Source organism: Neopsephotus bourkii, unplaced genomic scaffold, assembly GCF_033783945.1.
Source record: "Neopsephotus bourkii isolate Nb327-2 ecotype Australia unplaced genomic scaffold, CSIRO-AGI_Nbou_v1 NB_936, whole genome shotgun sequence".
Classification (NCBI taxonomy): domain Eukaryota; kingdom Metazoa; phylum Chordata; class Aves; order Psittaciformes; family Psittacidae; genus Neopsephotus; species Neopsephotus bourkii.
This window is the reverse complement of record NW_026901430.1, coordinates 2,623,031-2,637,607: the sequence shown is the minus strand read 5'-3', so window position 1 is coordinate 2,637,607 and position 14,577 is coordinate 2,623,031. Positions and strand designations below refer to the sequence as shown.

General features: G+C 41.1%; 1 protein-coding gene across 5 annotated transcripts in view; it reads left to right on the top strand.

The window, feature by feature from the left end:
* Positions 1–8,961, top strand: part of TENM1 (teneurin transmembrane protein 1) — a 363,157-nt gene extending 354,196 nt beyond the window's left edge. For all 5 annotated transcript variants that reach the window (XM_061358101.1, XM_061358102.1, XM_061358104.1 and 2 more), the window contains 4 exons: positions 2,964–3,351; positions 4,017–5,237; positions 5,711–5,853; positions 7,314–8,961. In XM_061358101.1, the coding sequence (XP_061214085.1) occupies positions 2,964–3,351; positions 4,017–5,237; positions 5,711–5,853; positions 7,314–8,072 (2,511 nt within the window). In that variant the 3' untranslated portion in view covers positions 8,073–8,961. The remainder of the gene's footprint in view (positions 1–2,963; positions 3,352–4,016; positions 5,238–5,710; positions 5,854–7,313) is intronic.
* The last annotated feature ends 5,616 nt before the right edge of the window (positions 8,962–14,577 follow it).

Sequence of the window (14,577 nt, the reverse complement as noted above, 5' to 3'; positions counted from 1 at the left end):
GATCCTCAAAAAACTTAACAGAAAGAAAAAAATGATTGAGACTGGAGAATGCATAAAAGTCTGATTCCTTCCTTGTCTGTATGCAGTTTGATTCTTGCACGTATTAACAAGATTGGCAAACCCTAGAAGCTTCAGAAGTTTGGTTCAGATAAATTTGCCAGGAATTCTTTTGTCTCTATGCTCTTCTGCAAATGGCAAGTAAGCAGGTGTTTAGTAGAGCTTTCAAATATTTGGGCAATGTGCCTTTTGGAGGAATCTTATTTTTTCTTTGGGTCTAATGGACCATAATTTTGAAAAGGTGCATGCTTCTTATCTTTCCAAACCACTTTGTCTGTTCTTAGTTTATGATGAGCTTATAAATAAAGTCATAAAACTGTTATTCTGGAATTGTACACAAGTAGCCAAATCCTGATCTTGTAGAAGCAAATGGCAAAAGCTAGCAGGTTATGCTGTAACTGGTCGTTAAAATAACTATAAGGCAGACACACCATGGACATGATCTCCCAGCTATTTAATGTACTTCCATCATTGTTCTTGAGCCAAGGAAGGATGGATTCACTATCAAAATTAGACAATGAAATATCATTTTGTGGCTCCATTAAAGTCAATAACTCATGTTAATTACATAATGATTACTAAAGGTTGTCTGAAACCTCGTAAGATCCAGTGATTCCTTTTATCAAAAAATCAATTCTATAATTCACTTCCAATTCACAGTTATTTAATTCTTCATTTTTAGCACTTGATGAGTTAATTTGAGCAACCTGGTCGAGTGCAAGGTGTCCCTGCCCATGGCAGGCTGATTGGAACTAGATAAGCTTTAAGGTCCATTCCAACCCAGACCTTTCTATGAATCTGTAATTATACATCTTCAAAAATCTCTACTCCTTCCAAAATGAGCTACAATACTTTGGGGTTTAAAAGCACTATGACAGTAGCACTGTAAATAATTTTTCCTGATGAGATTCAGTTCCTCTTGTTTTGGTCACTTTCCTCAATTAGTGTTATAAAATTGCCTGCATATTCCAAGCTTGCTTCCAAGATCCTGCTGTTTGCCACCGGACAAAATAGATGAGCGGCTGTGTGCGTATGTTGGACAGAAATGACATCTAGTGGTGATGCTCAGCATTTCTGTGGATCCCCACTAGAGCTCGCAAGTAATTTCCACTGGCTGTTTGTCTTGATATACCATGTGGCATCAGTCATTATGTGGTTGACCAGGCTCTGGTTGCGTTTATAAAATGACAGCTCTCTGGATGTTTTATGAGCTACCCTCTAAAATCCATTAAAACAATTAGAACCCAATTTGTGCAAAGAGTGAAAAATCTATTGTAATATTATTAGGATGAATTGGGAATTTATTTTCGAGGTACCCTCTAACAGGCTAGAGAGGATACTAAGTCTTCAACCCTTGTACTGTCTACCATTTTACTATCCTGGACAAAAGTGGAAAAGCCACAAAGTGCTGTAAAAATGGCACAGAGGGGCACTGAAGTTATATTAGAGATGTTTCTCGTCTTGTTATTCATACTCTGTCAACGGCAGACAGCTTAAAAACAGGCCAGGGAGCAGTATTGAGGGAGAGGCGTCACATCAGTGCTAGAAGAGAGTTCAGCCAGTGGGTTACTGCAGACTGGGGACTCTTGGCTGAAGGTGAAAACAAAATAAACCCTGTGCATGTTAGAAATGCTTGGCAGACCAGCAGTAAAGCAATGAGAAAGCTTGGTGTAAAGATCTGTCATCACCAGTTGGCAGAGGGTGACTTGCAAGTGGCATATGTAGGTGCTCTCTGGCTTGTATACAGGTGACAGATGCCTTTCACCAAGGACAGGAAGAAACACATCTTGGGAGGGCAGGGGGCCGGGGCTGCAGAGACAATGGCCAAGGCTTAGCCTATCTTTGGCCCTTTCAGTAAACACTTGGACTATCTGTCAGAGCAAAGTGGCTTAGGGCCAGCGTTACTTAACACATTGCAGGGCTGAGCTATTGGTGATTTTGTCCCAGAAAGATTTTTGAGCTTAAAGGACAAAAAAGCCTTTTTTTTTTTCTGATTTCTTTCCCCAGTGCTGTATGAAAAAGCAGTCATGCTGTTCCTCATAGGACTTTGTTTTAGGGGATCTCTCAATCATGCAGAAGCCTGATAAATTTGCTTATGTGCCTGGTAGGTTTGGGCTGTGAGCTAAGAACCATGCAGTGTCCGCACTCTGTCTCAGCTCAGGTACCGTGGCAAGGATGTTTCAACAGTGACTGCTCACCGGTGGGCTTGTACTTTGTGACACTGTGAGTTTACATACTCATCTGCCAAACAAACCAGCCAGATTTCATTGACCAGCCACAATTAACCAGCACAGGGCAAAATATCAAGTACCTCTGTAGAAATTACATTTTTTTTTAAATATTAAATAACAGAGATAGAAAGTCACACCAAACAACCTGCAAACTGTTTTCTTCATCTGCAAGCAAGGGACCCTAGGAGGAATGTGTATTTAATAGAAGGCATACAGAAAAAGGGGGTAGGTCTGTGCTAGAGGTATGCAGAGTGCCAGTAAAAGCTAAACACTTTGTACACACCACTCAAAGTTTCCCCTTTGCACCTACCCTAGAATCATCTGCTAGTGCTGATGCTCTGCCTGTGTATGCGGAAAAGGTTCTCTCTGGTTTTGCTTCCTGGGGGGATGACCTAAATATTTCAGAGCAACATAGCAAGTCAGCATGAGGCTGAAATGCTACTGAGAGCCACATCGGCCTTCCAGTTTGGAGGTCCTTACCTCTAAATTTATTATTATTCTCCTCCTGTTTTGTACCACCTTGCTGGCCAGGTCTCCTGCAGCTGAAAGCTTCACTTGGCGTTGTACAGGCAGTAAGACCAAACTACAGGAGTGGATGTTTTTTTCAGCATTTCCATCAGGCACTCCCTAGATGAATAATCATTTGCTTACACTACCATTCCTGTTTGATTGCAGTCTGTGATGCTGCTGTTGCACAGCCAGCGCCGCTACATCTTTGAGTACGACCAGTCGAGCTACCTGCTGTCGGTCACCATGCCGAGCATGGTGCGCCACGCCTTGCAAACCATGCTGTCCGTCGGGTACTACCGCAACATCTACACCCCTCCGGACAGTAGCGCGGCGTTCATCCAGGACATCGCCAGAGACGGACGGCTTCTGCAGACACTGTACCCTGGGACAGGGCGCAGGGTCCTTTACAAGTACACCAAGCAGTCCCGGCTTTCTGAGATTCTCTATGATACCACTCAAGTCACATTCACCTATGAGGAATCTTCTGGGGTTATTAAAACAATACATTTAATGCATGATGGGTTCATCTGTACCATCAGATACAGGCAAACAGGTTTGTGTAACTTTTACTATTTTACCAAAGTTTTTGGCCCTGATCCTGCTTTTTCCTGGCATGAAATTCCATTATTTTTATGTCTACAAGTTCTTATATTTTATGTTTCATAGAAAAATGTGTGTGTGTCTGTGTCCATAGGCATATATAGCTCTCCCATTTGAAATATAGTTTTCTTTTTATTGCTTACTATGGAATAGCTCATATAATGTTTGATTGTTTTTATTCCACTGTGTGGGTATTTGCTAAATACTAAATCAAGTTGTTTTATTGTTTGCATTTTCAAGTTTCCTTGCTTATACCATACTATAACATAAATTCAAAAGGACTGTTTATACAAGGAAGGAAATCAACATGTAATATTAAATTTAGTTTAGAATTATCTTGTAAGTAAACAGAAATTATAATTATTAATAAGAGAGCATTCATTTAAACAAATGTTAATAAAATATAAATATTTTGTAGAGCAAACATTAATAAGGGTTTGTGAGAGAATAACCTAACATATTCTTAGTTAACAGTATTTTCTGAGACAGTCAAGTAGCAATAAGGCTTAAGGGTATATTTGAGCTCATTGCCTGTCTGCTTTATCTGTAGGCTAAGTATACTGTGAATATAATTCACTATTCTTCTTGCTTTTCCTCTGCCCTTTTTGTTTTGAACAGGTCCGCTTATTGGCCGCCAGATCTTCAGGTTTAGTGAAGAAGGACTTGTAAACGCCAGATTTGACTACAGCTATAACAACTTCCGTGTCACGAGCATGCAGGCCATGATAAATGAGACGCCTCTTCCCATAGATCTGTACCGTTACGTCGATGTTTCTGGCAGGACTGAACAGTTTGGAAAATTCAGTGTCATTAATTACGATTTAAACCAAGTTATAACCACCACTGTGATGAAACATACCAAAATTTTTAGTGCTAATGGCCAGGTGATTGAAGTACAGTATGAAATTCTCAAGTCTATCGCTTACTGGATGACCATCCAGTATGATAATATGGGTCGTATGGTGATCTGTGATATACGCGTAGGTGTAGATGCCAATATAACAAGATACTTTTATGAATATGATGCTGATGGTCAGCTTCAGACGGTGTCTGTGAATGATAAAACCCAGTGGCGCTACAGCTATGATCTTAATGGCAACATCAACTTGCTGAGCCATGGGAACAGTGCACGCCTCACTCCTCTGAGATACGATCTGAGAGATCGCATTACCAGACTTGGAGAAATTCAATATAAAATGGATGAAGATGGTTTTCTCAGGCAAAGAGGCAATGAGATCTTTGAGTACAACTCTAACGGTCTGCTGAACAAAGCATATAACAAAGTGTCTGGCTGGACTGTGCAATACTGTTATGATGGCCTTGGAAGAAGGGTTGCGAGCAAGTCAAGCCTCGGGCAACACTTGCAGTTCTTCTATGCTGATCTCTCCAACCCAATAAGAGTTACTCACTTGTACAATCATACCAGCTCAGAAATAACATCCCTGTATTATGATCTTCAAGGTCATCTCATTGCAATGGAATTGAGCAGTGGTGAAGAATATTATGTTGCTTGTGATAACACTGGAACACCTCTAGCTGTATTTAGCAGTCGGGGCCAAGTCATAAAAGAAATATTGTACACCCCATATGGAGAGATCTACCAGGACACTAATCCAGATTTCCAGGTTATCATTGGTTTTCATGGAGGGCTCTATGATTCTCTCACTAAATTAGTTCATCTGGGCCAGCGGGACTATGACGTCATTGCTGGCCGATGGACGACACCAAACCATCACATATGGAAACACCTGAATGCTGTCCCACAGCCATTTAATCTCTACTCATTTGAAAATAATTACCCAGTCGGCAGAATCCAAGATGTCGCTAAGTACACAACAGGTAAAAGTAACATGTTCCTCATGAAAATACAGCTTTCTGTCAAATTCTGTCATGTCCAGAAATCTTTTGCATACTCTGAAGTTACTGTTTGGCTCTAATCTTACATACGTTAAATTCACATCTTTTAATAGGTAAGATTTTACTGAGCTTGATCTGTTTTCTATAGCCTTTATGGTAGGCAAGAAAATAATTTATAGTTGCTTCTGCTGCTTTTCTAAGTGCTAAAATTAGGGGAGGAATAGAGGCAGCTTAATTTGAAATTTTCCACTATAGATAGAAGGTACACTATTGATCCAAGTATAGCTATGCTTTGTAATCAAATAATTTGTTTGCTACAATAAATACTGTAACCAATACTGAAAACATAAATTGATGTGAAAATGATTTCTGCATAACTGCAATTTCTGCAGACTACCTTCGCTTTTTCTAGGAGTTATGTACCTTATTTCCAGCATCCTTTTCTTGTTTTGTAGACATTGGAAGTTGGCTAGAGCTGTTTGGTTTCCAGTTGCACAATGTACTGCCTGGATTCCCAAAACCAGAGATAGAAGCTTTGGAGACAACATACGAACTTCTAGAGCTTCAAACAAAAACCCAAGAGTGGGATCCTGGGAAGGTCAGCAAAAACTCTGTTCAGCTGCTTCTAATACTAAAATAAGGTTTTTTATTAGAATATGTTGGAGACCAAGGAAACAGTGTGACTTTATCTTTCAGCATAATAGGCAAGGCAAATAGTCTAACAATGCTAGAAACATTCATGTTAGTCCTGTACATGTGTGAGAGTGGAGTGAGAGTTTTAAGGAGATGCTTTTAGCAACACAGTGAAGCAACTTTGCAGATCTTTACAGAGAAACTATCCAAATTTGAGAAACAAAAGGGTAAAAGTGTTAAAGTGTTGGTGTGAAAATGGACAAAACCACACAAAAAAAATGTGGGATTAAATATTAAACAACAGATTTTCGTCTTTGTTAGCAAAAAATGCAACAAGAGATGCAAAATCACTGAGCATAAAAACAGCTTTACAAGTCTGTACCTCTGCATAGTTATTGAAAAGAGAAAGGAAAGAGAAAGGAAAAGAGAAATTTTGCTATGGGTTTGTAGGGGAGTCTGTAAAACTCAACCTCGCTTCAGGGTTTATTTTCAGTTAAGAAGAGCCATGCAGCAGCTATCAGGGTCTATCAATCAATGAAACTGTAACAGAACTAAGTACCAATATTCTGAGCAGGCATTCATGTTCTTCATGTAACTATATGAACATCTGTTAACAAAGAAATATGATTTTGCATAGATGAGAAAGGACTCATTTCCTCCGATGTAGTCAGGAAAAGGAGGTATAAAGTGTTGTGAGTTCATGTTCACAGCATTTAGCACACGCCTTTTTCCATGCACAAATGAGTACAAGAAGTGCAGAGGGCTGGAGGGTCGGAGCTAATTCCGGATGTAGGAACATGTTCATGCAAAATTATCACTGAGATATTAAGCTGTTACAAAGGCACAGAAAAAGTGCATTGATGGGTATAGAAAGACAAATAGCTGGTTGAAAGGGGTTTTTTTTTAGCCTCAGTCTACAAATCTGATGTACTTGCCTAGTTCTTATTGTTCTAGTGTCTTGAGACCTTCACAACCTACTTTCCTTAAAGAATGGGCTATGAAAACTGTTACTGCTGTTTCACAGAAGACATAATTAGATGCACAGAGACTAAGCATATATTCATGTGAAAGAGCACGGCTTTGAGTTCAGGTTTCCCCACGCCTAAGAGTTGAAAGCCAACCCTTAGAGTAACAATTCAAAGACGGGTGGAAGTAAAAAAAAGGAAGAATAAATACAAAAATTCTATTTTTAATAGATATGTTTGCTATTTGTTTCCTAGAAATAAAAGAGTCCAAGAGGCTGAAAGCAATGCCTTAGGTGATTAGAAAGCCTGTGCATATACCCAGGCTCTGTAGATATACACAGTGTTTTCCAGACAAATTGAAGATCCATTCTAAGCAATCAAGAGATTAGTAGGGTCTGTGAGACACTATAATGAACTGCAAGATGCCTCACCTGCAAACTACTGGTATTTTCTTTTCCAGACTATCCTTGGCATTCAGTGTGAGCTACAAAAGCAACTCCGAAACTTCATATCCTTGGATCAGCTTCCCATGACACCCAGATATAGTGATGGCAAGTGCTATGAGGGAGTGAAGCAACGGAGATTTGCAGCTGTTCCTTCAGTATTCGGAAAAGGCATCAAATTCGCTATAAAGGATGGTTTAGTGACAGCTGACATCATAGGTGTGGCTAACGAGGACAGCCGGCGCATTGCTGCCATCCTCAACAACGCTCACTACCTGGAGAACCTGCATTTCACCATAGAGGGCCGAGACACGCATTACTTCATCAAGCTGGGGTCTTTGGAAGAAGATTTGGCCCTCATTGGCAACACCGGAGGACGACGCATCTTGGAGAATGGTGTCAACGTCACGGTGTCACAGATGACTTCCGTCATCAATGGGAGGACTAGACGCTTTGCTGACATCCAGCTCCAGCACGGCGCGCTCTGTTTTAACGTTAGGTATGGAACAACAGTTGAAGAAGAAAAGAACCATGTGTTAGAGGTAGCCAGGCAGAGAGCCGTGGCTCAGGCCTGGACTAAGGAGCAGAGACGGCTGCAGGAAGGGGAAGAAGGTATTAGGGCATGGACAGATGGAGAGAAACAGCAGCTTTTAAGCACTGGGAGGGTACAAGGCTACGATGGATATTTTGTTTTATCTGTGGAGCAGTATCTCGAACTTTCTGACAGTGCCAGTAATATTCACTTTATGAGACAGAGTGAAATAGGCAGAAGGTAACAAAGAAAATCTCTGCCTTTGCGTCACCAAAGACTGCCTGTTTTTAAACGTAAAATGGTTTATTGTATTGGTTTTTCTAGATCAGAACTCTGTATATATAAATATAGAGGAAAAAAACATATCCAACTGCCTTTAAATGTGACAGAAGATGGTATTTTAATATTGTTCGTTTAACTCTTTGAGAGATGACAGTGACAATTTTTAGTTCTTGTGTGGCAGTATTCAAAACCTTCAGAAGCAGAGTCCTGACGGCCGAGCAGCGCGACCTGCGCGAGTCCCCGCAGGGTAGGGCAGAGCACAGTGTGCTCTGCTGCCTGCTAAAGAAACACAGCTTTTTTGTTGTCGTTGATTTAATAATTCACCAGTTATCTAAAGGGTTACAGAGCCTCATTCTGCAACCCGCACTCACTGGGTAGTTTGTATCCCAGTGAGATCTCCCAGAAGTTCAAGGGATTGCATACAGAAACCAGACTGTGTATGGGAACTTCGTAGTTGCTCACCAACCCCGCATATGTCATTCCTCACAGCTATGATCTAAGGGGTTTTCTAATTTGGGAAACCCAACTTGTATTGGATACAGTACATAAAAGGCTGTCCCATATGGCCTTTAGCTTTGCCACCTCTCAGTGATGAATGCCACGTTGTGTCTACTTTTGCATGTGGGGGCCTCTCTCCCAAGGTTTCCCTTGGTTATGCTGGAGTCTGGCAGCACATGTGGAGCTGCTGATCTTCCTGGAAGAGAAGTGCAGGTGGCATTGTCCTGATGGGCTTCAGATGGGTGTCAGGGGTGGCCAAAGAAGAGCTTTGAGAGCACTGCAGTCAGTTTTAGTCTCTCCACTGATATCAGTATGCTTCAGAGTGGGCTTTAACTCAGCGCTTTCAGGATAACCCTCGTCCAGCTGGGCGGGCCCACACACGGTAAGGATAAGCCATGCAGTATCAGTCCTGTCTGTAGTCATTGGGCCAGGACTCATCTTTTCACAGATCATTTGGTTGCAGTGTTGTTGGGTTTAGGCATCTTATTCTTTTCATCTCAAATTAATAATCCTGTTGTATTACTCATTTTTTCAAGTCTGAAGAAGCTTGGTGGGTTGGGAGTTGGTGAACCTAAGTGTGGATAGTGAATATGTTGATAAATGTGGAGTCATTTTGGGGATGACTCTTCACTTTTCAGCTCAAAATCTAGAGCACATAGAAAAGCATTATATTGCATGAACAGAAATTTTTATTTCCCAAGGTATCATGCGCTGCTGGCACAGTTATTTCATAGCAGAGTAGGTGATCCTTCCTTCAGCTTGTCATTTCTAAAAGACCTGATTATCGGGGGGGTGGGGAGGGCACACAGGGCGGGAGGGACGGGCAAGCAGATTTCCTTAACTGACTTTCAGATGGAGCTAGAAGTCTTGTAATAGAGCCTGTGTAACCGTAACAGTGATGTTATTGCACATTTCTTTCAAACAGACATAGTAAATATGTTGAAACAATTTTTGCTCATATTTACTGAAGCGAACAAAGTGCTTTCTTTGTCTTTCTTCCCTTCTTCCCAGTTTTCTTTTTTTTTCTCCCCTTGTTTTTGGGCAAGTGGAGCCGACTGTACCAAAGTTAGAGATGAGCCTGAACGGGCACCTGAGACCTGAACCCCCTGCAGGGGTTTGAACTCCGGTCTCACCCCATTAGCATCTCTTTCCAGACTCCTTCCGCTCCCCAGCCAGGGGGAACTTTGGACCAAAATCTGCACATCCACATTTTGATCAGGCTCATCATTAACTAATGGACAGAATTGGGAGCTGGCAACATCTGGGTTTGACAGCTCTGATTTCTGTAATTTTCCATACAATCACGGAGAATTTGAATACCTCCACACCAGCCTAAAAACAGACCTTCAAATCCTCGAGCCTCTAATACGCTTTTAATCAATGGAAGAATAATTTATGAATTGTATATAGAGAGTGCATTCATAAACGTGATGATGTATTTTATCACTGATCCAAGATGTCAATATTAGAGTCTATTTTACTTATATTTTAAGCAATTATACTTTTTTGCAATTCACTAATGAGGATCATTTTGAAACTGCTTTAAATACCCCTTATGAACAAATATTGGAAACTGTTAGAATTACCTTGAACTGTGCATTTCTAGTATGTAATACATATTTAGTTAGCTTGTGCCTTTAGTTTCTTAAAGTTATATTTGTATTATATGCAGGAAATGCACTTTGTATTACTACAGCTGTGTGTTTTAATACTGCCTTGATTACTGTTGTTCTCATATTATGCCAAAAGGTTGAAGAGTGAAATGTGTTACAAGTTTGTCAATGAAAGTACATTTGGCATTTTCCCAGTTCCTGGGTACAGTCTAAGGTACATTTCTGAACAATATTTCTTGTAAGAATATGGTTGTATAAAGACTCACAAGACATTACATGGCCCAGTTATAGAAGAAAAAAATAAATACCTTCATCATAACAGTTTCAGACATTTAGGAAACGAAATATAAATGTTGTATTGAGATGACAGTGCTAAAGAAATGAGTTATTACTGAAAAAGCACTGGAGACTGAAGTAGCTGCACATGGGCCAACCAGCAGTGATTTGTGAAAACTAAGCAAACAAATAGCTTTGGGCCACCTTGTTCATGAACAACCTCAGATGGAGGCAGGGAATATTTCAGCATCCTTGGGTTTTTTTCTTTTCCCCTAGTAGTCAGACTGATTTGTCAGTGGTTTTTTTTTTTTTTTTGGTTTTTTTTTTGGGGTTTTTTTTTTGCATTTTCCCTTTTTTTATTATTTTTTATTTTGCACTATAGCCTAGAGACCCAAATGACAAAAAGAGAAATAGTGGCATGGAAATTTTTACTGTTATTTAGATCAGATAATTTGATGCTAGTGTTCTGCCCAGCAAACAAGGTTCTAAAAAGAGAATAAAAATAATAAAATAAAATAAAATAAGCCACTATTGCACACTATCCTTTAGCAAAGTATCTACCATGCGAAATACGTGCTATATTTTTTATGACAGCCAAAAAAATAGTGTGTACAAGTAATGTTTCCTTTGCTTTCATATTTATTTAGCAAATCTAGAACATTTGAAAGGTATAAATATATATATATAGATATCTATGTAGAACATAGCCAAATAAATATATATGAACTGGTCAATGTGCAACTCGGTATACACATCCTAGCTGTTTGGTTTGAGCTCTTTTTAACATCCTCTTAGCTGTACAGGAGCCAGATAGACGTGGCCTCCCTTTTCAGCCACAGTCACTCCTGCAGCTCTGGGGTCCCAGCCCTGCACCCCCTGCCCACCGAGCCCCACTCTGCCTTTCAAGGTGAGCAACAGCGATGGGTGCTGCTGGAAGCCAAGGTACACTTCCAAAAGGGAAGGTGGTTTAGGCAGAGGAGTTCCTACTGTAGCCCTAACAAAAAGAGATGGGCAGATCCCTGGCAGGGTGGTAGCTTGCTTGGGGACATTTGATCTAGCACAGTGCCACTCAGATGAGGCTGCTGCCGACAGCCATGAGGGTTTTCCCTATCAAATGCTGACTGTTATTTAAACCTCTCCTCGATACAAAACATACCAGGTCAAAAGCACCCTAACTGCCAGAGGAATCGCTTCTTGGCAGGAACTGGGAATGGTGGAGTCGGACTCGCTGTGGATTTCTCCAGGCATTTGTCACCTGCCATTATTTGTCTAAGGAAACTTGTTTGACAATTTCCAGTCTTTCCTTAGATCTTGTGATGGACTTTAGCCTTTTAATAAATGTTATTATATCAGATCGTGTCCTTGACAGTATTTTACTTGTATGAACCATGATAAAACATTAAAATCTTCATACTCTTCAGGCAGAAGTGTCAATAAAGAAAGAGAAGCATAGCATACAATATATGTCAAAGTAATGTTCCTTTTTAGCTTTCTCATCAAGGTAAAAACGTTTACAATGTATGCCATGATCTTCAGTTTCTATCTAACACCAGTTAGAGGTTCTGAGCTCACAGAAATTGTGTTATAATGGCCTCAGCCTCGTTGCTAGGAAACAATAGATCCCAATTTTTTTATTCCTGCTCTAACTCCTGTGCTGAATAGTGACTGGATACTGTACAGGTCTATGTTATATGGCTGCAGTTAAATGGTCTGATGCATTTTGCTCTGGGTTTCAGGCCAGAAGCATGCATTTTCTACAAGAACATCCCAGCAACACGCTGTAAATACTAAAAGTTAATATATTATGTGTCGATATTTGAAAAAGAAAGTACTTTGACTATTTCATTTTTTAAAAATAAAGGTGCAAACTGATGGCATGTGACCTTGTCTTTGTTTATACCATGTACTTGGGAGGTTCTGGTCATGTCAGTAAAAGTTGTTTCCATGCAGCTAAATAAGGGCTTCAGATAATATTGGTTGATTCAAAAGCTGGGGGGGGGGGGGGTGCTAGCAAGATTTAATTTTACTTCTGATTCACCAAAGTTCATGGATATAACTGCAGTTTTCACAGTTTCTGTGCACAGGTTGTTACATTTCATCAGAATAAAGGTGAGAGAGAGAAAAAAAATCTGCTAAATGCCTTTGCACTTGCAAGAACTGAGTGGGTGAAGTCAATGATGGTGGAAGGGATTGAGGAGCAAAGTTTAAGTAATTACATGTTCTGTAGAGCTGCCTCAAATAGATAGTGATGAATGACTGTGTATCAGAAGGGAAAAAGAAAAAGCCCAGCACATGCAGCAGAGAGGAGACAGTGAACAAGAGGGGCAGGAGGAGTGTTTTAAGGCTGAAGAAAAGGTTACATGGTGAAAACCAGGTTGGAGCAGCTGGGCTTTGTAATAATAGAGTATGAGGGTTGATGCTGGAAGACCTGTGTTGTATGGATAAGAAGGAAGTGAGGCCAAAGGGGTGTTCTCATAGAAAAGGGAAGAAAACCAGTCTGGGAAAAGGTATTGATTCAATGCTGCGGGCAGTCTGTCATGCCTGGAGCTGGGGAGTAAGGGAGGGCTTAGCAAAGGGAAAAACAGAGCTATGGCAGGATCAGTCACTGCAGAGGAGCAGCGCAGCCTTTGCTGGGGAGAAGGCAGAGCAGGGAGGGCCCAGGCAAGGACATAAAAGTCCCTGCAGGGAGCTGCAAAATCCTCTGTCAGAGCCAGGGCTGCAGCACTCAGGAGAAGGGGCAGTGGGAGCCCGGGGTTGCACAGGGCAAAGCAGCGCAGCAGTGAGGGCCTGCATCCTGCTGTGGCTGCAGGGGTGGAGGGAAGGAAGAAGCAGGTGATACAGGCATTGCCTGGGAAGTGATGCTCACAGAATGAGGCTGCTGCTGTCTAAGATCTGTAGCTCTTAACACCTAAGTCAATCTATACCATTTCCATATTACTCTTTCATAACTAAGCATCAGCTGCTTGTCCCACAGGTAGCGTGAGCCTTTCTTTCTCTTTCCACCTTGTTTGAGGTGGAATTTACCTTCTTTAAGGTGAAATCTGCAGCAATTCCAGGCCCTTGAGTACCCAAAAGAAAACACAAACAAGGCTGTCTTAATAATTTACATCATAAACTGAAACAAGTTTCTTAACTTTAAACAAAAATGGCATCTTCCAGCCTGGTTTATGTATCTTTTAGAAGAACAATGCACTTCTGGAGTCACCCATAGGCAAAGCTGTTATCTTCAGCTCACTGCACTGCAGAGCAGATGAGTAAGGAAACAGCCCTTGGGCAAAGTGCTTCCCACTACATTTATCCCCACCACAGTGAAATCACCTGCCAGGGACCATTTCCAAGCACATTGTTTTTTGCTCCCAGAAGAGGCCAGGTAAACCAGGAGTCTAGATCCAGCACCTGACACAAAAGGGCTCTCCCGTGAAGCCCAGGGGAGCACACATACTCTGTCAGCACCCAACATGTCAGTTGTCTTTAGGGAAGGATTGTTTGCAGGAGCACAAAGCTGGAGTGGAACAAACAGGAGCCAGTCACTGCAGATCTGCCACTGTATGAAGATGAGACCCTTGTTTCAACTAACCAGCATATGTAACGTGGGGGTACAGAGTAAGACATGCACACAGAGTGTATGACCAGTCAGGGGGGACATGGAACATTTCACCATAAATGATATTTGGCCTTCATTCAGCAGAAACTGAGCAATGAACTGAAACTGTCTCAAATTTGCAAGAGTATTGCCTTCCAGTCCCTGTTACAATGGGGCTCTGTTTTTTACTGCATTTATTCCCATTGCTAGTTTACAAGGAACTTGCTGTGCTTCACAGAAAATGTTTTATTGCTTGCACTGTCTCTTTCTTACACACACACACACAGCCACTTACAGGGAAAGAAAAAAAAGGTAAACCTTTCAGCCTTAGCAAATGCTGCTTGGAGCAGCCTAACCAGCCTAAGCTCGCTGAATCCCGCACTTGCAGCCCATTATGCTCTGTCACTCTTCATGTCCATCTTGCCTTTAGTGAGGTGAAAACAAGACAGGATCCCGGACACCAATTGGTTTTTTTAACACATTGGTGAAGGAGACAT